General features: G+C 44.4%; 1 protein-coding gene across 4 annotated transcripts in view; it reads left to right on the forward strand.

The window, feature by feature from the left end:
* LZTS2 (leucine zipper tumor suppressor 2) overlaps positions 1 to 21,935 on the forward strand; it is a 98,509-nt gene that overhangs the window by 72,684 nt on the left and 3,890 nt on the right. For all 4 annotated transcript variants that reach the window (XM_060241787.1, XM_060241784.1, XM_060241786.1 and 1 more), the window contains 3 exons: positions 16,732 to 17,142; positions 17,509 to 18,099; positions 20,597 to 20,866. In XM_060241787.1, coding sequence (XP_060097770.1) covers positions 16,762 to 17,142; positions 17,509 to 18,099; positions 20,597 to 20,866 — 1,242 coding nt within the window. In that variant the 5' untranslated portion in view covers positions 16,732 to 16,761. The remainder of the gene's footprint in view (positions 1 to 16,731; positions 17,143 to 17,508; positions 18,100 to 20,596; positions 20,867 to 21,935) is intronic.

The raw sequence follows: 21,935 nt of genomic DNA on the forward strand, positions 1-21,935 counted from the left end.
GGGACAGGGGCAGCCCCATGTAGAGGGCATTACAGTAGTCCAACCTCGAGGTGACCGTAGCATGGATCACTGTTGCTAGGTCGTCGCGCTCCAGGAAGGGGGCCAACTGCCTTGCCCGCGTAAGGTGAAAAACGCGGACTTGGCAGCGGCTGCTATCTGAGCCTCCATCTTTAAGGAAGGCTCCAATAACACCCCCAAGCTCCTGACCTTGTCCGCCGCTATCAGCGGCGCGCCGTCAAAGGCTGGTAGGGGGATTCCCCCTCCTGGGCCGCGGCAACCCAAGCAAAGGACCTCTGTCTTCGCAGGGTTAAGCTTCAGCCCGCTCAGTCTGAGCCACTCAGCCACGGCATGCAATGCCCGATCTAGATTTTCCGGGGCGTAGGTCGGCTGGCCGTCCATCAGTAGATAGAGCTGGGTGTCATCAGCATACTGATGACACCCTAGCCCGTACCTTCGGGCAATCTGGGCAAGAGGCCGCATGTAGATGTTAAATAACATCGGGGAGAGAACCGCCCCTTGTGGTACACCACAATCAAGTGTGCACCTCTGGGACAGCTCCCCCCCAACTGCGACCCTTTGTCCCCGACCGTCAAGGAAAGAGGAAAGCCACTGTAAGGCCAACCCCTGAATCCCCGCGTCGGCGAGGCGACCCTTCAGTAGCCGTTGGTCGAACGTGTCGAACGCAGCCGACAGGTCTAACAACATCAGCACCGCCGAGCCGCCCCGATCCAGATGCCGTTGAAGGTCATCCACTAGGGCGACCAGCACCGTCTCCGTCCCATGTCCCGGGCGAAAGCCGGACTGAAATGGGTCAAGGATGGAAGCATCCTCCAGGAAGGTCTGTAGCTGCATCGCCACTGCCCTCTCAATAAGTTTGCTCAGAAAAGGCAAATTTGAAACCGGCCGATAGTGTGCCAATTGGGCCGGATCTAAAGATGGTTTCTTTAAGAGGGGGCGGACCACGGCCTCTTTGAGCGGCGTTGGAAAATGCCCTTCCATCAGGGATCTATTTATGATATCCCATATAGGATATCTAAGGTCACCCTGGCAAGATTTAATAAGCCAGGAAGGGCATGGGTCCAGTTTACAAGTAGTACAAGTAGTACAAGTTAGAAGTTGACCATTTACTTGGTGTAGCTTAGGTCTGTTCTGTTTGTTCAAATCAACAAAATAGTCCAAGGAATTTGCTATATGGGAAAAACTGCCTGAGTCTAAAAGCCACAGGCCACCCTCATTAGAGTTGTGATCATTCACAGCAAATATATGGGTATCAGATTTCTCTTCAGTAACTGTAAGAGCAAATGCTTTGCTAGGCTGTAAGCCTCAGCTTCCTGAGATACAGCACACAAGGTTTTTGTTCTTTGCATTGGGTTTAGCATTTCCTCTCCCACGCCCTCTAGAGGAGATTCCTTCAGTGGGAGCACGTGTAGCATGATCTCCTTCATGCTCTACACGTCTAGATGAACATATTTTCTCATAATGTCCATACTTGGCACATAAAAAGCACTTAATATCTTTCTTTGCACTTCCCTTTTGAAATCCAGCATTAACTTTAAGCACAGATTGCGCTTCCTGCTTATGAGGGGTTTGACACATTTCCCGTCTGTTCTGCTCCAAAAAGGAAATTGTATATTCTAAGGTCAGCTCTTTCTGTGCCTTTAGCACAGCAACTTCATTAGCATATGAGCTAGGAAGTGCATTGAGGACCAAAGCAATAACAATTTTATCTGAGACTGGGTCTCCTATAGTTTTCAGTTCAGAAACTGTACTCATTACTTTGCTTAAAAAGTCATTCACTTTCTCTCCTCTCATCTTCATATTTAATAAACTCTGGAGGAGGAAGAGGCTATTGGTCTCTGATTTTGACTGGTATTTCTGACTGAGGTAATCATACATGGCCTTAGCTGTTGTATGTTGGAAGATTCTGCTCTCCTCTTTGTTAATGCTTCCCAAGATCAAAGAGATTCCCAAACCATCCATTTTATCAAACTTTTCCTTTTCTGCTTGATTTATAGGGGGATTCTTCGTGAGCACATCCAAGGCTCCTTGGGACTTAAGCATTGCTTTCAAACGAGCGTCCCACCAAACAAAATTTGCATTTGAGAGAATTGGGAGATTTAAATGCATGTTACCGACATGATGCATGGATGTCGCTAGCGTCGACATTGTTCCACTCTGGTCACCAAACGATTGCAGGTTCACAGCAGGATTAGAAGCGTTGCCCCTTTGTTCCATCTTAGAAGCAAAGGCACTGGCACTTTCTTCTCCGCAAAAAAACACAAAAAAACAAAAGAATGCATCCCACCTCCTCGTTTTACCTGCATGCAGCAAGGCAAACTCTGGGACAGAGAAGGTGTTCTTCGGGTATATGAAAAAAAAGACTGAGACTCTTGCCTGCACTTAAGCAATCACACACACATATGGTATTCTAAAATCTCTGCTTCTGGGTGCCCAACTGGCAGCCCTTAAAAAACAACTGTTGCCCACAACTGGAGCCCTTAACACTGGGCCCATAACCTATTGGGTATTCTTAGAGAAAAATACCATTTAGCAGAGTTAGAAGCAAGTAGCATAGCAGAGAATATGCAGCGATCATTTGTGCGTTTAAAAGAATATGATTGCTTTACTTAAAACTACAAGGGAAGGGTAAACCAGTTTGAGAGCCAGTTTGGTGTAGTGGTTAAGTGTGCGGACTCTTATCTGGGAGAACCGGGTTTGATTCCCCACTCCTCCACTTGCACCTGCTAGCATGGCCTTGGGTCAGCCATAGCTCTGGCAGAGGTTGTCCTTGAAAGGGCAGCTGCTGTGAGAGCCCTCTCCAGCCCCACCCACCTCACAGGGTGTCTGTTGTGGGGGAGGAAGGTAAAGGAGATTGTGAGCCGCTCTGAGACTCTTCGGAGTGGAGGGCGGAATATAAATCCAATATCATCTTCTTCTTCTAAACTGGGAGTAAAATAACAGACACTAACTCCTACATCTTTACATCCTGAGTACAAAGCTAGGAATGGCCTCTCTTCTCCAAACTTAGACAAAGGCAGGAAGAGCTGCCATAAAATGCAGAATAGGCAATACATTGATTTCCAATCACAGCCCTCAATTACTGGTCATTTAACTACAACCTCCTGCAAACTTTTGCGGGCTTTCTCTCTAGCAAACAGATAGGTTAGAGTAAACACATGTGACTTCCTGTTGACTCACAATAACAACAAAGTTAACTCTATAATTACTGAAGTGTTGCATACTTGCTAATCCCAACACTTTGTTAAAGCTTGTGAGTTGCAGCTGAATTAATTGTAGGGTGATTCTGCATCCTTCAATAATGCTGGAAAGGATCAACAAAGAACAGATTGTTGTCTGTTCTTTACACACTGAGAGAACTCCCCCCCCCCCCCCGGTGTCAGCTCCAGTTTTGCAGCATAAGACCACATTTCTCTGATCCTCTTTCAAATTAAGGAAACAAATCCCTTGTTGCTAACAGATCAAGTTGCCTTATATATTCATTTTAAATATTTCTATCACATAGTCTTTGTCAATGATTGTGACAGGCCTCTTAGCCAACCAAGGGGACCCTTACAGTATCTTGTGATTTGAAGGGCTTGCTGTCTGAGGGCCAGCTGGAGGACTCTGTTGAGGAGGCATGGGGGTTTGCTCAGTCCTGAGACCCTTTTACAAGGATGCCCCATCCAGGGCCTTGTCAATTAGCTTTCTGTAATTGGGTAATCTTATTTCCCATCATGTTTATTGCAAGGCCAGCACCAAAGTTCCTGGTGCCCCAGGCCCTGCCCCTGCCAGACCTGGGAAGGCGAGAGCAGTGAGGTGGCATATGCTCACCTCGGAGCCTACCTTCCCGTTGGAAGAGAGCACATGCTGACACGCCACTCTGCGCAGACCTGAGAAGGCAAGAGTGGCAGGGAGGGGGTGCCTGGTAGCACCCCTGTAGGCTTGGTAGTGCCCTAGGCAGCCGGCTACCTGACCTACTCCCATGTGTTGGCCCTGGTTCACTGGGACAGGTACCTCACGCAGCCCTACAGCTGCCACTGATTTTGATCTGTCTGTGCACACTACTCCCGTTCCTCCCAGTCTTACTGTTCACCCATACCTCACTGTTCCTTCTGCTGAATCTGACATTATCAGTCTCCTTGTAGATCTCCATCAATATGCCATCAGTCCTGAGGGTACCACTGTCTATGTTGGAAGCTTCTTTCTGCATATTGGAGATCCCCTCACAAAACTTGATCTGGCGACTAATATGGTAGGGCTCATGATCCCAAGGTTCCCACTACAGTGGAACCTTCAGCTGTGTTTCAGAATTGCTGGATCTTGATTCTGACAGTGGCCCTGATCTGGCCTCAGGTTCCTCTCCAGGGCAGGACCTTCCTGATCACTTCTAAATTTCACCCTTCAAGGAAGGCAGGTTTTATGTTGAACAGCTCTTGTGTACAGCCGCTGACCCAAAGATTGAGATGGAAAAACAAATTAAACTGATCCTAGGAGTCCTGGACTCCATTGGCCACCCTGAGGTATCTGATTCACTGGTTCATCATCTCCAGGAAACTCTCAAGGATTCCTGGAATGAGTCTTCCCTCATTTCTCCCACTTCTTGAAAAATGGAGAATCTTTACTGATTACAAACAGGAGTGCCCTTTCCTTTCTACCCATCCTTCATCTAGTTCCTTTCTTATTGTTGAAACTGCTTTGATCCAACAATCATCACATTCTGCCCCCACTGATAAGGAGGGGCAGACCATCACCATGACCATTGTTGCAGACACTCTGAATCAACATGTCATTGTGGGACTTGGATGTTACATCAACTGGGCATTCATCACCACTATCTTCATATTTTGGAGACACCCTGCCATGTTCTTTTCCAGTTCATACCAACAAGAAATGTCCTTGTTCTGTGTTTTGAGAGGAGAATAATGACCCCTGCTCCCAAGGTGATGCCTTTCTTCTCTCTTTGCCAGGAAGCCTCATGTATTATTTATTTACTTACTTTGGATTTATATCTCGCTTTCTCCACAAGTGAACATATTCCCTCCTTCCCATTGATCCCCAGAGTACTGGCAAAAGTGGAGGGTGACAATGCAGATGTTCTTCTTAACACTCCCTATTGGCCATGCTAACTGTGGTTTGTCTTTGTGGCTTCTGTGCAGTCCCACAGGACTGCGCTTTCACAGGCCAGCCATGGAGAGTTAGCAAGCTTTATAAAGAAGTTTTTAGAGCCCAAGAGTGTTCCCCCTCCCCTCAGTCTTCAGTGCAGCCTTTCCCGCCCAAAGGATCAAGTGATGGGTGAGGGGCAAGCACTCCCCCCTCAGTTCTCTTCTTTCTGTTGTAAGGAGAGAGTGAACATTAGTGAACTCTGTAAACATCTCACAATTCTTTGTCCTTTCTTTGGCAAAGGATAGGATAGCACCTTTTAAGATGGCAGACCCAAGATGGCTCAGAATGATGAGCACAAATCATTCCTTTTATGTTTGGGCACAATATAGCCTTATTCTTGGCCTGTTGCTGTGTCATGCCAAAGGCTAGAGTAGGGAGAGTGGCTAGACTTAAGACAGACTTAAGGGAGAAAACTTTGGAGCCTCCAAAACTGATTTCAGATAAATCGCCAGCCTTTGAGAAAAGAACAAGAGCCTTGTCAATAGGCTCAGTACTGACTTCTTCAATGCTGTCACTGATGGAAAAATCAGCCACAACTTTATGAGCCTTGGTGCTACTGGATTTAAAAAATTGAAGAAAGGGCCAAAACATGCACTGTGCCTTGCCATTCACCCTCACTTAGACTTTGCCTTGGTACTGACAATCCCTGTTGCCCCAACATCAAGCTTCACTCTCCCGCCGGAGTCCCACCTGGCCGTTATTGCTCCTCTTCTTTGAATTCTCTGAATGCTATCGCGCCATCAATTGTAACCAATACTGATCAACATTGACCTCTCCATGAGACTAAGAACACTATTGTCTTGAGGGCAATATTGCCAGTCACCAAGATTATCAAACCAAGAAGTTTTTGAAATCCCACCGACACAACTCCCAGTGCAGCATGAATGACAAAGTGATGGAGCCTCCAACCAAGGTCTGCTACAAAATACCTTCTGATTCCCCTTTCCAATGATGTTCAGCACACAATGAGGCTCATGGGAGCAGCAACAGCAATTTTCAACCCTTCCATGGTATCCAGCCTCTCAGTCTTCTAAGGGCAATAGCAAGAAGCAAACGGCTGGCACCCAACACTCTAGCATCAACACAGCTTCACACTTTTCTGACTCAGAGGAGGGCATGGTTGGGTGCTCAGAACCTGAATCAGAGGATGCATTGATACCCTCACCAGACAACACAGTTAGTGAACCTTCAGCTCTGTCACCAATGGAAAATTTAAAGCTCTATGTCAAACAAATTATTTGTATAGCTAAAGCCTTAAATCTGGAATACCTCTTTAAAGAGCTCCAGACTTCGGACCCAATAATGAAGGTTCTATACAACCCAGAATCCGGATCAGTTGCTTTAACACTACTGCAATGGATACAAAATATTGCTATGAATTCTTGGTCCAAACCAGCTTTCAGTGCAGCCTCCTCCACAAGGAAGCTTGAAAACTTTATACAAAGTGAGATTTGTGCACCACTTTAATTTCCAAAGAGCCAAAGTCCTTCCAGATGGAGAACAATTTGAGGCTCACTGCACCAATGGACAAAGAAGGCCGTAGACTTGACTTCTGAGGCTTGAAGAGTTACTCAAGGGCAATGGGACTGCGGATTTCAAATTTTACAGCCATAATGGACCAATATCAAATGCTCCTGTGGGATAGGATGTCACAATTGGTGGACTTAATCTCAGATGACAAGAAATCTTTGTCTAAGGTTCTGATGCTAGAGGGCTAAAAGCTAAGAATGCAGCAACTGAACGCAGTTTGACATATGGCAGACTGCCACAGTAGAGCAATGGCTTCAGGGGTTTTCCTGGCTGAGATCCTCAGCTCTCCCACCTGACACCAGGGCCAAATTTGAAGATCTCCCTTTTGAGGGTAGGGACCAAACAGATGAAGTCTTAGATCACATCCGGAAGCATAAAATCACAGCAAAGTTGTTGGGGATCACTCCCAATACTAACCAGCAGTTTAAGCAGAGGTGTTGGCCCAGACATTCTTGAAGGTTCAATGTTCTAGGCCATTCCAGTACTCAGAGTATAAATACTAGGCTCCACCATCCTCTCAACAGTCCTTTAGACCTTCTTACTGTCAGCAGTCTCAGGGTAGGAGGTAGAATAGAAATAATCAATCCTCCCATTCCCCCAGGGACCAGCAACATAGGGTTTCTAGGGTGCCCTGATTAGTGTGCAAGACCTTCTTTCTGGACAGGTTGTCCACATTTTTTGAGTTCTGGTCTACAATTATGAATGATACCTGCATCATCCAGAAATTGCTAGATAAATGGCATCCACTACAACAGTAACCTCTCATGCATGGCTCTTCAGGAGTCCGCTCCAAATTTGATTCTTGTGGGAGTTCCACCTGGTTTTAGACTCACAAATGGAAAAGGCTTTTGATTCCTAGATCTATTCTTAGAACTGATAACTGGTGGACTAAGTTTCCACATCTACTTAAGGGAATCTTGCTGGGAACCCAGTCACATGAAATATAGGTCTTTATGGATGCTTCCTTAATGGGTTGGAGAGTGTTTTGTGGTGTTCATATGGCTAAAAGCCTATTTTTGGAAGCTAAATCAAAACTGCAAATCAATCCATTGGGAGTTTGAAGCTGAAGAAACACTCTTACTTCTTTTACATAATTTTTTCAGTGTTGGTGAGTACTCCTGGCTATGGACAACATGACAATCAAATTTTATATAAACAAGCAAGGGGACATGGGATCCATCAGTTTACACACAGAGGCATCTTGCATCTGGTACTGAGTGATAAGGCATGGGTTGCATCTAATAGCCATACACATTGCAGATGAACACAGCACCTTAGCAGATATTCTAAGAAGAGGAGAAGAAGACTGCAGATTTATACCCCACCCTTCTCTCTGAATCAGAGTCTCAGAGTGGCTTACAGTCTCTTTTATCTCCTTCCCCTGCAACAGACATCTTGTGAGGTGGGGTGGGGCTGAGAGAGCTCTCACAGCAGCTGCTCTTTCAAGGAGATGAGAGCTATGGCTGACCCAAGGCCATTCCAGCAGCAGCAAGTGGAGGAGTGGGGAATCAAACACAGTTCTCCCAGATAAGAGTCCACGCACTTAACCACTACACCAAACACGCTCTTCCTTCAAGAGATGTAACCTTAACCCAGGAGTGGTCAATCACAGACCATTATCTCAGTCCAGTTTTTCAGGAATTGAGGATTCCCTCAAATTGATCTGTTTGTGACCACTACCACAAACAGACGCCCCCATTTTTGCTTCAGGGTGGCTACAGACCACAGTGCACACTCCTCTCCCTCAGAAGATGCTTGCAGATGAATCCTATTAAAAGCCCTAGCCAATGGGCATTCTGTGCATTCTCTCTTTTTAGTATTCTTTGCAGGGTAGTCATCAAACTGAAGATAGACAGAATGACCTGCATAGTTCTTGCACCTTATTGGTCGAAATGGATATGGTTTTTTAATTTTATTTGCACCCCTGCACTACATTGTATCCCATTAACTCCTCTCCCTCAGAAGATGCTTGCAGATGAATCCTATTAAAAGCCCTAGCCAATGAAATGGACTCACGGTGCCTCCTGAAAACTTCTAAGAACAGTTTCCCTCTCACATCTGCAAGGAGCCTGTTCCATAAGATGAGAGACATGTTGAAAATAGTTTGTATTCCCAAGATGCAGACCTCATCCTTATATTGTATCATTGGCAATCACTAATAATACCCTCACTTCTGCTGTTCCACAGCCCTTTAACACAGGCTTGTTCTTCATTTCTCGCCCAAACATAAACCTATTTGGCTACAACTGGGAAGAGGTTATGCCTGGGAGCTACAATATAATGGCTTAAAGGTGTTGAGTAACCCTTATTAGGAAAAAAAAATCTGAGATCTGTGCCTTAGTTTCTGGCTTGGGCACCTTCCTCCGTGCTGCACCTTATGTGTATAACTGCTTCCCAGAACACCCCTCTCACTTCTTTCAAATTCCACTATTTCTGTAATACCTTTGGCATGATTCCCTTTTGTACTGAAACTGAGCCTAAGCGTATGTATCTGGAATGAACACATTCTTCCACTGTTTATGTCCACCTCTCTCTCTACTCTTATGGCAAATCTTAGTTTGTAAGGCCTGTCTTCTTTTGCTCTATAAAGTACCATGCAGATTGATGGTGCTATGTAAATACAATAAAAGCAGCACAATTCCTCTGAATTCACTTGGGTTTATTCCCAAGGGTGGTTGCCAATTTAAGACTGCAATACTAAGCACTGTGTAGCTCGGAATAAATTTTGCTGAAACCACTGGGGTGACAACATGACTTAGTGGTAGTGTACAAGTTTTGTAAACAGTAAGTCCTGTGTTTAACCCCTGATATTTCCAATTAATGACTCTCGCCAAAACGTCCAAATTTTCTGAAAGCCCCAGTCTCAATACCACAACATGCAAATATACAAAGTGAGCAAATTAAAAATGTATGAGTGCACATGTATGCACATGCATGCACACACACACACATACACAATGAACTGGGAGTTTGGCTCCAAGTTATAAATCCATGATGCAGCAATATGTCTTTTTCAGGTGGTGGGAAGAGAGGCTGTCAGGAAGGATTCTTGAGTGAGGAGAATGTTGGAAGTGACCTTTGCTGCCCGGGAAGGTTTGCTGTGCTTTACAGTGCAGTCCTATGCAGTTTCTTCACTTTAAGCAAATTGATTACAGTGGGCTTAGGCAGTTGGCTCTCATTGGTTTACACTATTGCTCCTGTGGTCTTATTATCTCCATGAACTCTTACCTGAGATGCCTTAAGAAGAAGTCAGCTCACGGTGGTATTAGGACTTCGACTGGGACATATGGGCCAAAGTATAATTAGGGTGGAGCTTTTAAATGCTGTCATCTGTTTCCAGATATACTCAGTCCGTATGAAAATCTGGCCAGAGGGGATGCAACAGAAATTATCTTTTGGTGGATTCACTAAAAACTTAACTCTACTCTTTGCACCTCACGTTCTTTTAAACACAACTTTTGCCTTTCTGAACCTATTAGATGAAGAAGTTCTCTCCTCCTCCTCAAGTCTCTTTCAGCAAGACATTTCTGCTCCATGAAAACTGTAATTCTACCTTGAGAAGAATTGGGAAGACTCCAGGGGAGAATGCTAACATGTGATTATTGTCCCTCAAGACAGTCTGCAAAAGGACAGGCAGCTTCAGTGAGCTTTGGAGGGCAGATGTGTCCTCAATATCCTTTCCACCCCTTCCAGGCAGAATCTCATCCCTCACGTTCACAAATGATGTTCTTCTGCAGCAGAAGCAAAAAAAAAAAGAAAATCAGTCCCCATCTCTGGCTGTAGTGTTGCAGTCTCTTCTCATTGCTTTTTGGTGGTGTCTTGTGATGAATTAATAGTGATATAGCCATGTGTTGTGTAGATTTTCCGTTATCAAGTAGAGCTAGATTTCAGTCCAGTAGCATGTTAGAGACCAGTAAGATTTTCAAGGTTTAAGATTTTGAGTGTCAAAGCTTCCTACATCAGATACAAAAGGAATGGAGATCCTGGAGTCTTTACATCCCAGTCAGTATCCATTGTCAAGTAGTAGCACTTGTGGTAACTTGTGTTGTATTTTGTTTTGCTCATGTGTGTCCAGCATGCATTCCTTTTGTGAAGTGGATTTCAAGCATTACAGGGTTTTGCTGAGAGGGCATCTTCCCTCTCCTGCCTCCAACAGCTTAATTTGTGTTGCTGTATTGGATTGGGAGTGGTGCCCCCTCCCTTTTGGATCTATGCATTTCTGATTTATGTATGTGTCTGAATATTGTGGGTTTTAAACAATTTATTGGTAGCATATGGTTACAAAACTTATCTATTTCTTAATTTTTTCTTTTTTCACATTAACCCATATGACATTTCCATCCCCCCTCCCTCCAATATCAATAATGTGTCTGAATATTGTAACTTGGAATCCAAACCTGGGGTTTATTCTCTTTGACCACATATAAGTTTTAGAGCAGGGACCTCTCTCTCATTTTGAGGCCTTGTGAAATGAAGGGTGCTTTACTCTATAGAGTATTGAGGGGGATCCCTCTCTCATTGAATGGTGAGGGGGGCAACTAGTCATGGACAGGAAAGAAAAGGAAACAAGACCCATGGTATGAAGTCAGGTTTTTTTCCCTTCCTTGCTTTGTTCTCGTTGCAAATCTGGGTGTTTTCTTCTCTGCTGTATTTGCTGTTTGTATGGTGTCCTGCACTGCCTAAGATGGGAGATGAGCTGGGGCTGCTCTGGTGCCTGGGGTTGGAATAAATGTGAGTTAGTTCCACTCGGTGATCCTGAACTGCTGGCAGGAGCGGGAGACACAGGCACTTTCTATTTAAAGCACAGCACAGAGGGCAGGTTATAAAAAAGAAAATCTGCTCTGTGGACAGCACTGAAGGGAGGGGGGAGCAGAGTCAGCAAGGGTGGGGAGGTGCTGCTTCCTTGGCCTCCCTCTTTCTATTCCTCTTCTCTGTTGGTGGTATGGCAGAGAAATAACCACCTGGAATCCTTCAGTGCTCTCTCCCCCCCCCCCCCCCCGCCACCCTCCACATTTTTTGTTCCATGTAGGTGGCTCTTGAAAGGGTTAGAGTGCCTGCTAAACTGAACATGAATAAACAGTTTGATGCTCTTGCAGAAGAGGCAAATGCTATGCTGGGAAGGATTAACAAAAGCATTGTGTATAAAAGACAGGCTAGTGGTTTCTCTCCATGCAGCATTAGTTGAATTGTCTGCAGAGTGGTGTGTTGAGTTACAGACTTCAGCTGCCGATAGAAAGATGAAGCCAAAATATGAAAGAGATTCTACATTGCAGGAGCAACAGAACATGGTTTATTATATTTTTGTCCTACCATTCCTCCCATGAGCTTGGAATGGCATACATTGTTGTCCTTTCTTCACTTTTATCCTTACAATAACCCTGCGTTATACTAAGAGCGAGTGACTGGCCCAAGCCCATCCAGTGAGAACTGCGGCAGAGTGCCAATAAGAACTTGGGGTTGCCTATCTAACACTCCTCACTGAGCCTGAATTCCTTATTATGGATTTTTAAAAAAAAATAAATTTCTTTATTAAACTGAATTCCTCATTATGGATATAATAAAGTCTGCACTGAGCTTTACAGTTGGTCATGAAATAGATATTTGTTATCATTATATCTTGCTATTCTTATGTTCCCTCATTGTCCCACTAACTGTTCGGCAGTGCTCTCAGCAAACAGTGAGGATAGCCCTTAGAAAAGGAAAATAAATTAGCCCAGCAGCCTTTCCCAGGTGAATAATTTATTTTCCTTTTCTAAGGGCTATCCTCACTGTTTGCTGGCCAAGGAAAAAGCACTTTCCAGCTATGGGAAGAGTGTTGTGAGGGAGGCAGAGCGCTTGTCGGGCAATTGCAAGTGGCTTATTACACTTCTTCTGAAATAAAGTCCATGAGATTAATTCCAAAGGTGATTTGTTCGCATTGGAAGCAGTTGGTGCTCCATTGTCTGTCTGCCTTCCCTTCCATTTTACTAACTTTTGGAACATTTCCTACCCACTGGATATTGAAGTCGTATGTGGAAATTGCTTTGCTGTGCCACTGCTGTAATGCTTACAGGCCCTCTGCCTTTGTGGGCTGTCTAGTGAGGCTAGTTGTGTTTTTTCTTCCCACCTTTCCTGATTCTGGTGGACTAACAATTGCATCGGACTGTAGGATAGAGTATGGAAAAGTAGATTCCAGTTTCTGGTGTAATGTAAAAGCGCTACCAAAGAGGTTATAACTTGAAATTTTGAAGTTGTGGAAGGGTGGTATGGGTTTTTTTTGAGGTTGGGTTGGGGTGGAGGACTGGGAATCCAAATAATGCTTATTTTATCAGATCTCATTTTTATTATTTTAAGAAGTTAAATGCATTTAGTGTATTAGTTAAATGCATTTAGTTTATTTCACAGTGGCGCTGTTTGTTATATTAATGAAATTTAAAAGTATTTTAATTAACAAACAAAAGTATTTTTACTTAAATAATTACAAATAGTGTAGTGTAGTGATTGGAGTGTAGGCCTAGAATTTGGGAGATCCAGGTTCAAATTGAAGCTTGTAGGCTGACCTTGGGCCAGTTGGACACTCTTAGCCTAATCTGATTCTAAACTTTCATATTGATTTCGTATAAATTCAATTTAGGAAAACTGCATGCATTGGAACAAGTTCCTTTATTCTTTCATTTGTTGTTTTGTTTATTGGAACAAATTCCTTTATCTTTCATTTGTTTGATTTGGTGTGCATATTTCCAAATGTGGAGTGGTTTCTTTCAATTTCTATTGAACATAGAGGAATCTGAAGCAAGTGAGATAATTTGAGAACTGTGTATGTATATACCAGAATTAGGGTTGCCAAGTCCAATTCAAGAAATATCTGGGGACTTTGGGGGTGGAGCCAGGAGACTTTGGGGGTGGAGCCAGGAACAAGGGTGTGACAAGCATAATTGAACTCTAAGAGAATTCTGGCCATCACATTTAAAGGGACTCTCTCTCTCTCTCTCTCTCTTGGCTTGACTTCGCGAACGAAGATTTAAGAAGGGTGCAGTAGTCCACGTCTGCTGCAGGCTCGCTGGTGGCTGACAAGACCAATGCGGGACAGGCAGATCCGGCCACAGTGGTTGCAGGGAAAAGTCTGATTTGGGGTTGGTGCTGTAGCAGTGCGATTCTTCCTCAATCTCCTTTTGTCCTCAAGACCAGCTATGCGTGCGTTCTCAAAGGAAGAGACAGCCTGGTGGATGATGTGCCTCCATGCTTTGCGATCTGAGGCTAGGTCAGACCACTGGTGATGGTGTAAAGGGACTGCACACCTTTTTAAATGCCTTCCTTCCATAGGAAATAATGAAGGATAGGGGCACCTTCTTTGGGGGCTCATAGAATTGGACCCCTTGGTCCAATCTTTTTGAAACTTGGTGGGTATTTTGGGGAGAGGCACTAGATGCTATACTGAAAATTTGGTGCCTCTGTCTCAAAAAACAGCCCCCCCAGAGCCCCCGATACCCGCGGATCAATTTCCCATAATTTCCTATGGGAATTGTTCATGGAGGTGCATGATAGCTGTGGGGGCGGGGCTTCCCCGCGGGCCAGCTGCCTGGGGGAGGGGGGGAAGCCTGTAAAACCGGGGGATCCCCCTCTGGGACCTGGGGATTGGGAAGCCTAACCAGAATTGTGATTACTCAGTATTGTTGATTGACTTGCATAATTATTAGAAAGCATTTGAGTACTGAGGGGCAGCTAAAAGAATTTTTTTTAATCTTAAAGGCATTTTTAAAAAGAAAACATTCCATTGGTTGTTATTTCAACCCCCCCACCCCAAATGTTTCCCTTTTTCTCTTATGGGGGGGGAACAAAAACAAAACACCACTATTTTGCTCTCCCTTTCATGGTTTTTTTCCTTCTCAAGCCTTTACCTCTTTAGTTTTTAGTCAGGGATGTTCCTTGTAGTCTTTCCTTGGAGCAATGCTAACTGCTACCCTCTTGCAGACTTCTGTCCGAATTATAATACTGGCTTCCATCATTCTCGCCTGTGTTTGGAAATTCTGCACTGCGAATATAGACTATTTAGAATAGAGTGCTTCTATGATTTACGTTCGCTTTATGCAGTAATTTAGTCTGAAGCACAAGTGCTCTTTTTTCTACTTATCCTTCTTTGCTTTGGAGGCTGATTTTCTCCTGTTAGCTGTCTTTGAGTGTTTCTTTCATTTAACAGCTTTAACAGACCTTTCCCCTGACCTGTAGCCTGGGAGAACATGGAGTTGAAACCTGATGGGTTTCTTTGTATGGTCTGTCCCCGCCCCCTCCCACAGCAGTCAGCATTGTGCGTCCTAGGCCAGGTGTCTGCTGTCTTCAGAGAGAGAGGCCAACTCTGGGAGCTAGACCTTCAATTGGAGGCTGCTTGTGCAATCAGTTGTATTTGGATCCAGTCAGACCCTGCTGAGTTGGTGTTCCACTTCTCCTTTGCCACAGGAGGGCCCCAACATAGGTCTCTACAGGGAATATTATTTTAAAAGGAAGAGTGAGTGAGTTAATGAGTGTGTGTGTGTGTGCAGGCATACTGTCTAATAGACACAGAGGTGAGTTAAATCTCTGGGTAGGTTTTGACTATGCTGCTCACTACCAAGCTGAGGGCCTCAGAAAGGGCTTTTAAAAATATCAATCTTTCATATTCTAATTATATTTAAAATAATGAAGCCAGTTTCTAGCTCATAGTGCTACAGAAACAATCTTGAAAATCATGGCTGAGCAGGTAGCGTTGGTTAAGTGAGTAGAACTAAAAAGGTTTATTGAGTTAAGTGCTTGTACGTATATTTCAGTACCTGGAGAACGAAATATTATTGTCATTTTGGTGTCACAGTTTTCATCTGTAAATTAAAAGACGTTATCTAGAAATAATGTGACAGTAATATTATCACCATACCATACTAATGTATGAAATTGAATGAGCAAACAGGTGGCCCTTGGTTTTAGTCATGGTTAGCATTGTTTTATCTTTCAGTTCAACAACTACCTGGCATTTATGTATTTATTTTAAACATTTGCATCCTGTCTTTCCAAGGCTTGAAGCAACTTCCAGCAAAATAGTAAAACTAAGTAGTAAGAATAAAGCATAATTTCCAAGAGTGATTCTATAAGCAATCACTTAAAATGCAGAAGCTCTATTGTAGAGGGGGGAAAGCCTTGTGAAAGAGTTAGATTTTGTGTTCTCTGGAAATCTGTGAGAAGAACCCATACAAATCTGGACTTTTTGGAGAAGGCAGCTCCATAAACAGATTATTTGTGGAAGAGATCCTGTTCTGTGCCTCAGCTTATTTACATATTTTGTTTTAGGCCCGCTTTCCCCTTCCTAGGAGCTCAGCGTGGCATATGTGGTTCTTCTCCTTCCAGTGTTGTTCTCTCAATGACTTTGTGTGGTAAACCGGGTTGCCTAAAGCCAGCTAATGAGCTTTATGTCAGAGCGAGGATTTGAACTCACATCTCCCCAATTCCATTGCAACATTCTACTTTGCTAGCTCTCTGGATGTCCTTAGCTTATATGATGTGAGCACATGGATCATGATTCACAATGTAGACAGCAAGTGTGGCCCTGAAAGGCTATGGTGCCTAGCAGTTAGTGCTGGATTAGGATCTGGGAGACTTACTTCAGATCTCTCCCATGAAGCCCACTGGGTGAATTTGTGACAGTTAACTCTTTCTCAGCCTGACTCAGGATACCAGTGATGATAAAAAGAGGACAGGAGTCCCATGTACACCTCTCTGAGCTCTTTTGAAGAAGGGAGAGATTGGAAAATGTACTAGGGTAGAGAGGTGCATGACTGATTATTTGCTGACTCTTTTTTAGCCCAGACAGAGCAAAATATTAATTTTTCTTCTCTTTCTTTGAATAATTGAGCATTGAAGCGTTCTGTTTTTTAAAGCCATTTATCTCACCTGCACTCCCAGTCCATACCAGTAACCACATGAAACCACACTGAGCCATTAAACAGTGACAGAACTTAGTCCAAACACAAAGCCTGTGAGCTACCTTTAGCTCTCCTGCTCCCATTCTTAGTAGCCATTTCTTCTCTCTTTCAGGCCACGTGCAAAGCCTTCTCCGTGGACATCATGGCCATAGTGCAGACCCTGCCCATCTCCATTGAGTCTGCCTCGGAAGGGACTGCCCAGCTCCAGACAGGTGCCTGCTCGCCTCCTGCAGCAATGGGCAGCGTCAGTAGCCTCATCTCAGGCAGGCCTTGCCACAAGGCCACCACAGAGTTTGGCCCCTTCCGTCTGCCAGGAGGTGCTGGTTCCCAAGAGCCCTTGTGCCATGGACTCCCTGCCAAGAAAGTCAACTGTGCTTATGGTAGTGAAGAGGACTGGGCTGAAGCTGTATCTCCTATAAGCCCCTGCAGTGACACCGAGGACCTTCAGGATGACAAACCCCAGGTTGGCACCATCCGTGGACCTCCCCCCAAGCTGGTGCCTGTCTCGGGGAAACTTGAGAAGGTAAGAAGTGGTAGCTTGATAGAGCAGGATGCTGGGCTGTTGAAATACATTATGCTCCACTGCCCACCAGCCAAAACAAAGGCCTGCTGCAGTAGCCCCCTTTGGCTAGCTCCTTCAGAATTTTGTCTTTGAGAGATGCAACTACTTATTGGAGGCATGTAGTTCTTCCTAAATCAATTATAGTGTTGGTAACTAAACCCCTTGTACTGAAGATTTTTAAAGCTTCCATTTCCTCATCTGTGAAATTTAGAGAATGCATCTGCCTAAAGTATATCAAAGATGGAATGAGAGCTTCATACCTTTGCTTTAACCTTTAAGCAATAATGCCTGATCTTGCAACCCTGTGCCCCTTGTGTTATTTTTCAGAACATGGAGAAGACATTAATCCGCCCAACTGCCTTCAAGCCTGTCATGCCCAAGAACCGCAATCTCTCTGTGCAGGGGCACTTGGCGCTGCGTCCTGGTACCTCAGTTCTCTCTGAGAGCCAAGCTAGCCTAGCTCAGTTCTTTGGTGGCTCCTCCACAGGGAGTACTGAGAAACACAACTCCCTGAGCTGCCGCACAAGCTCTCATTCAGGAACCATGTCTGACTCGGGACACAACTCTCTCTCAAGCCTGCCCACGTACAGCACTGGTTGCAGCCAACAAATGGAGCCAGTCAACATCTCTATGGGCCACATAAACCTTGACAGTCATGGCAGTAGCATTTCACGGGGCCTTACTGGTCCTTCAAACTCAGACAGTGGCCGGTCATCATCAAGCAAGAGCACCGGCTCTCTGAGTGGCCGTGGGCACCCTTCCTCTGACAGTGGGTCATGCGGTGGACGCTCACCTGTGCACAGTGGTGCTGACGAAGCTCTTCTTGTTCATGAACTTGAGGAGAAGCTGCGAGAACGGGAAACTGAGCTACAGCATTTGAGAGAGAGCTTGGATGAAAATGAGGTGGCCATTTGCCAGGTAATCAGCAGCGGGTGCTCATGTGGTCTTTTTAATGCAGAGAGACTGATAACAGCAAAGAAACTCCTGTGAGTCTCCAGAGGGGAAGATTTATTCTAGTTTTAGATTATTGCTGCTGCAGTAGGATTGTTCTTGCTTGTGCTTAGGACAGTGCGGCATTTCACTAGGCAGTTTTCACATGCAGGTGATGTAGGGGGAAATCTGGAAAAATTAGAACTGGAAAAAAATCTAACCAGAAAATTTTCCAATGAATTATCTAGTGCCCTGAGTAGAGCATGATCTGATTTAGGTTGTTTATTTTGAGTTATAATTAATAAACAGATTTTAAAAGTACCTTATATTAAGCTTATGTCCCAATAGCAATTCAGAGGTCAGCAAAATACTTGTTTAAGAAAAAAGTCAAGTGTGATTTAAATGTAACATTCAAACAAATCCCAGGTTTTGTGTGGAAATTATTTTATTGCAGTAAGACCTGTAAAAATGTAAAGACAATATAGCATGTACTCTCCTTATATTGTTTAAGAATCCCCTCTCCTGAGAACATTGAAAACTGTTGACGCACTAATTTTAGCAGACCTTTAGAACTATTCATGATATCCTGTGGATTTGCCGTGGTTTTCCACTCATCTATTTGAGCAGAATTGCAGTCTCTACTATGGAGGTCACTGGGCTACCCAAATTTCATAGTCACTATATAACTTTGATTACGTGTTAGTTCTACATCTAATTGGTGATTTTATATAAATAAGAATCTTAGGCTGGGTTCTGTTTGACTTGCATAGCCAATCTGGTGAATTTTTAATTTCATGTTTTTGGATTATTATTTGTATTTGTGATCTCCCCCCAAAATCAATAAAACATGCATGTACACTTCCACAGAATTCTTAGGAATCAGTGCTTGAAAAATATTTACAACTTTGGCACTGCCATTCTAAGCAGAGTTTCAGTTCTTTGAAATAAAAGGGCTTAGAATTGTATAAGTCTGTTTAGGAATGAATGGCACTGAGAAACTGTGAAGCCTGCTTTATTTGCAATGGCCACAAAATTCTAGTGTTAATTTGCCGAAACAGTGACTCTTTAGAAATGAAAATTTATGTTTGAAATATAAAGCGCTGGAAGTTTTTCTGTAAAATTTCCCATTTCAGGAAATGTTCTGCCCTCAATCTTTAGTATATGGTAGAACTGGTAGATGTGTATAGAATATGAGTTCTCTTTGGGTACAGACAGGGCCAGCATCAGCATACCCTGAGGTGGGGTATCTGCTGAGACCCTGTGGGGAGCCCACTGCTGCTCTCCATGCCCGCCTCCTTTCCCCTGTGCCCGTCTGCTTGCTCACGAGCCTTATCACCTGCCACTTAGTGCTGCCAAGTGAGAAGAACGTGAGGATGGTGCAGAGTGCTGCTGCTTCCAGTGACAGATCTCCTAGCCACATAGGTCCTCAGCACTATTGTAGAGGACTGGCAAGCAAAGGAGTGGGCTGGGGAAGGACACATGGGCAGGCAGTGGGGGAGGAGAGGTACACTGACAGGTAGAGGGAACCCCAGACACAATCCAGGTTTTGGTCACCCCTGGGTAGAATTTCCCCTGGACACTGATAAGGTAAATGCAGCCTTCTTTTTCTGCATCCATGTCCTCAGTGCAGGGGAGGGGATTTTTAACCCAAAGTGCAGCATGTATATAGATGTTGATTAGGCTCACAGTGCAGTCTCCCTTTCTTCCGAGTGTGAGGTTAGCCATCCCATGCACTGACACCCACAAGCTGCTTCCTAAAATGCTGTCAAAACGTAAAGCTAATTAAAGAGCATTGTTGTACATGTTGCATCATAATTTTCATTACACATAATTCCCAGCATTGGTGGGTTTTTTAGAATAGCCGTGTATTTTATTGTATTTACTTTATTTATAGGCTGCTTATCTTAGTGTGACTCAAGACAGGTTACAGCTATAAAAACAATTCAGTTAGTATAAACTGGTCAGTAAACAATGCAGTGGGACTAGAATTACAGAATTAGAAAATAATGCAAACAGAAAAATGTCTACACATTGTTATATAGTTTAATTTATATTACCCAACAATACTTTTGGTTGCCAAATCTGGGTTTCTGTTGCTGGGGTCTTCTGGTGAGACACATTTGTAGCAGGATCTGTATGCTTGCCAAGTTAGCCTTGTTTGCCGTGTTCACCTTTCCCCATATTTCCCACCTGTGGTCCCCTCCTGTTCAAAATGATCTCCTTGCATCCCCTTCTTGTGCAAGCATCCCCTAACCAATGGATGGCTTCCTCTGTGATGCAGAATCCTATGATGAGGAGCAGAAGCTGCAGTGCCTTTCAGCAGCTTTTTTCACTTGGAGCAAACAGTGAGGAGGAAAATAATCTTTGGGCAGTGCTTAGATAGGCACAGTTGGGTGGTGCTGCAGGAGCTGGCTGTGTAATGGCAAGTGCAAAGCAGGTGGCTGTTCTTTTGACTCCAACCAGATGTTTTCCCTCCTCCATTTAGGTATATGAGGAAAAGCAGAGGCGCTGTGAGGAGGAGATGGAAGAACTACGGCAGGGCTACACAGTCAAGCTCCAGCAGGCAGCACAAAAAGCGCAGCGCAGCCAGCAAGTGCTGCAGCTCCAGATCTTCCAGCTTCAGCAGGAGAAGAAGAAACTCCAGGAGGATTTTGCACAGCTACTGGCAGAGCGCGAGTTGCTGGAGAAACGTTGTGCTTCTTTTGAGCGAGAGCACACAGAGTTGGGGCCACGGTTGGAAGAGACCAAATGGGAGGTGAGCTGTGCTGGGAGAAAGGACTACATAGTTGTATTCTTTTCAGAGGATCTTTTTGAGAGTTAGCTTTCAAAGTCACATATCTGGAGGGCGGTATCCCTAGCTGCCTTAAAGTTGCCTCTTACCTTCTCTCTTCCAGCCATTGAGGAACTCTCCTCTGTCTCCCTACAGGGGTACCCGTGAGTTGTTCCTTTCTGACCTGCTAGTTGGCAGATCTTTTCCACACAGATCTATTAACCCTGGGTTTGAGTGGTTGGGAAGCATGCCTTTTCCCACTTCCCAACAGCATTTGTGCACTTCCTAGGATTTTCAGTATTTCCTGAATGTGCTTTACAGTGAAGTTTGGGAACGATAGCAGCAGAGCCTTCCCCAGTCCCCGCCACAGGTGCGGGGAGGGCTTTTCTGAGTTTTGAGGGTGTTCTTTAAATTGGAAGTTAATGTATCGCTATAATGGTATATTGTTATATCTAAAAAAAGGTAGTTCATTACTGACCCATGGGGTGACATCACATCATGACATTTTCTTGGCAGACTTTTTACGTGGTGATTTGCCATTGCCTTCCCCAGCCATCTACACTTTCCCCCCAGCAAGCTGGGTACTAATTTTACTGACCTTGGAAGGATGGAAGGCTGAGTCAACCTTGAGCTTGCTGCCTGAACTCAGCTTCCACCAAGATCACACTCAGGTCATGAGCAGAGCTTGGACTGCAGTACTGCAGCTTAGCACTCTGTGCCACAGGGCTCCTAATTGTTATGTCTACTGCTGTTTTTTTTAAAAAAAAATCCTTGAGAAATTCCCTGCCATTTCTGTGGCATATGTGGAGTGGAAAACTGGGGGAAGGAAAATGAGCCGAAAGCCACCATCTGGAAACCCCATTACTGTTGCACTACATTGGCAGCCATAGCGTAAGAAGAAAGTGTTGCCATGTGGGAGAGCTCCTGGTCTTTGGGGATGAATTGTTCAACTTGGTGGGTCCTGGAAATTACTGCAATTTTAGGTCTCTTGCAAATCTTCAAATTTTCTTTCACCCCTGGACTTGGCTCTTGATGCCACTGCAGAAGATGTTCA

This window comes from Heteronotia binoei, chromosome 6, assembly GCF_032191835.1.
Source record: "Heteronotia binoei isolate CCM8104 ecotype False Entrance Well chromosome 6, APGP_CSIRO_Hbin_v1, whole genome shotgun sequence".
NCBI classification, from domain to species: Eukaryota; Metazoa; Chordata; class Lepidosauria; order Squamata; family Gekkonidae; genus Heteronotia; species Heteronotia binoei.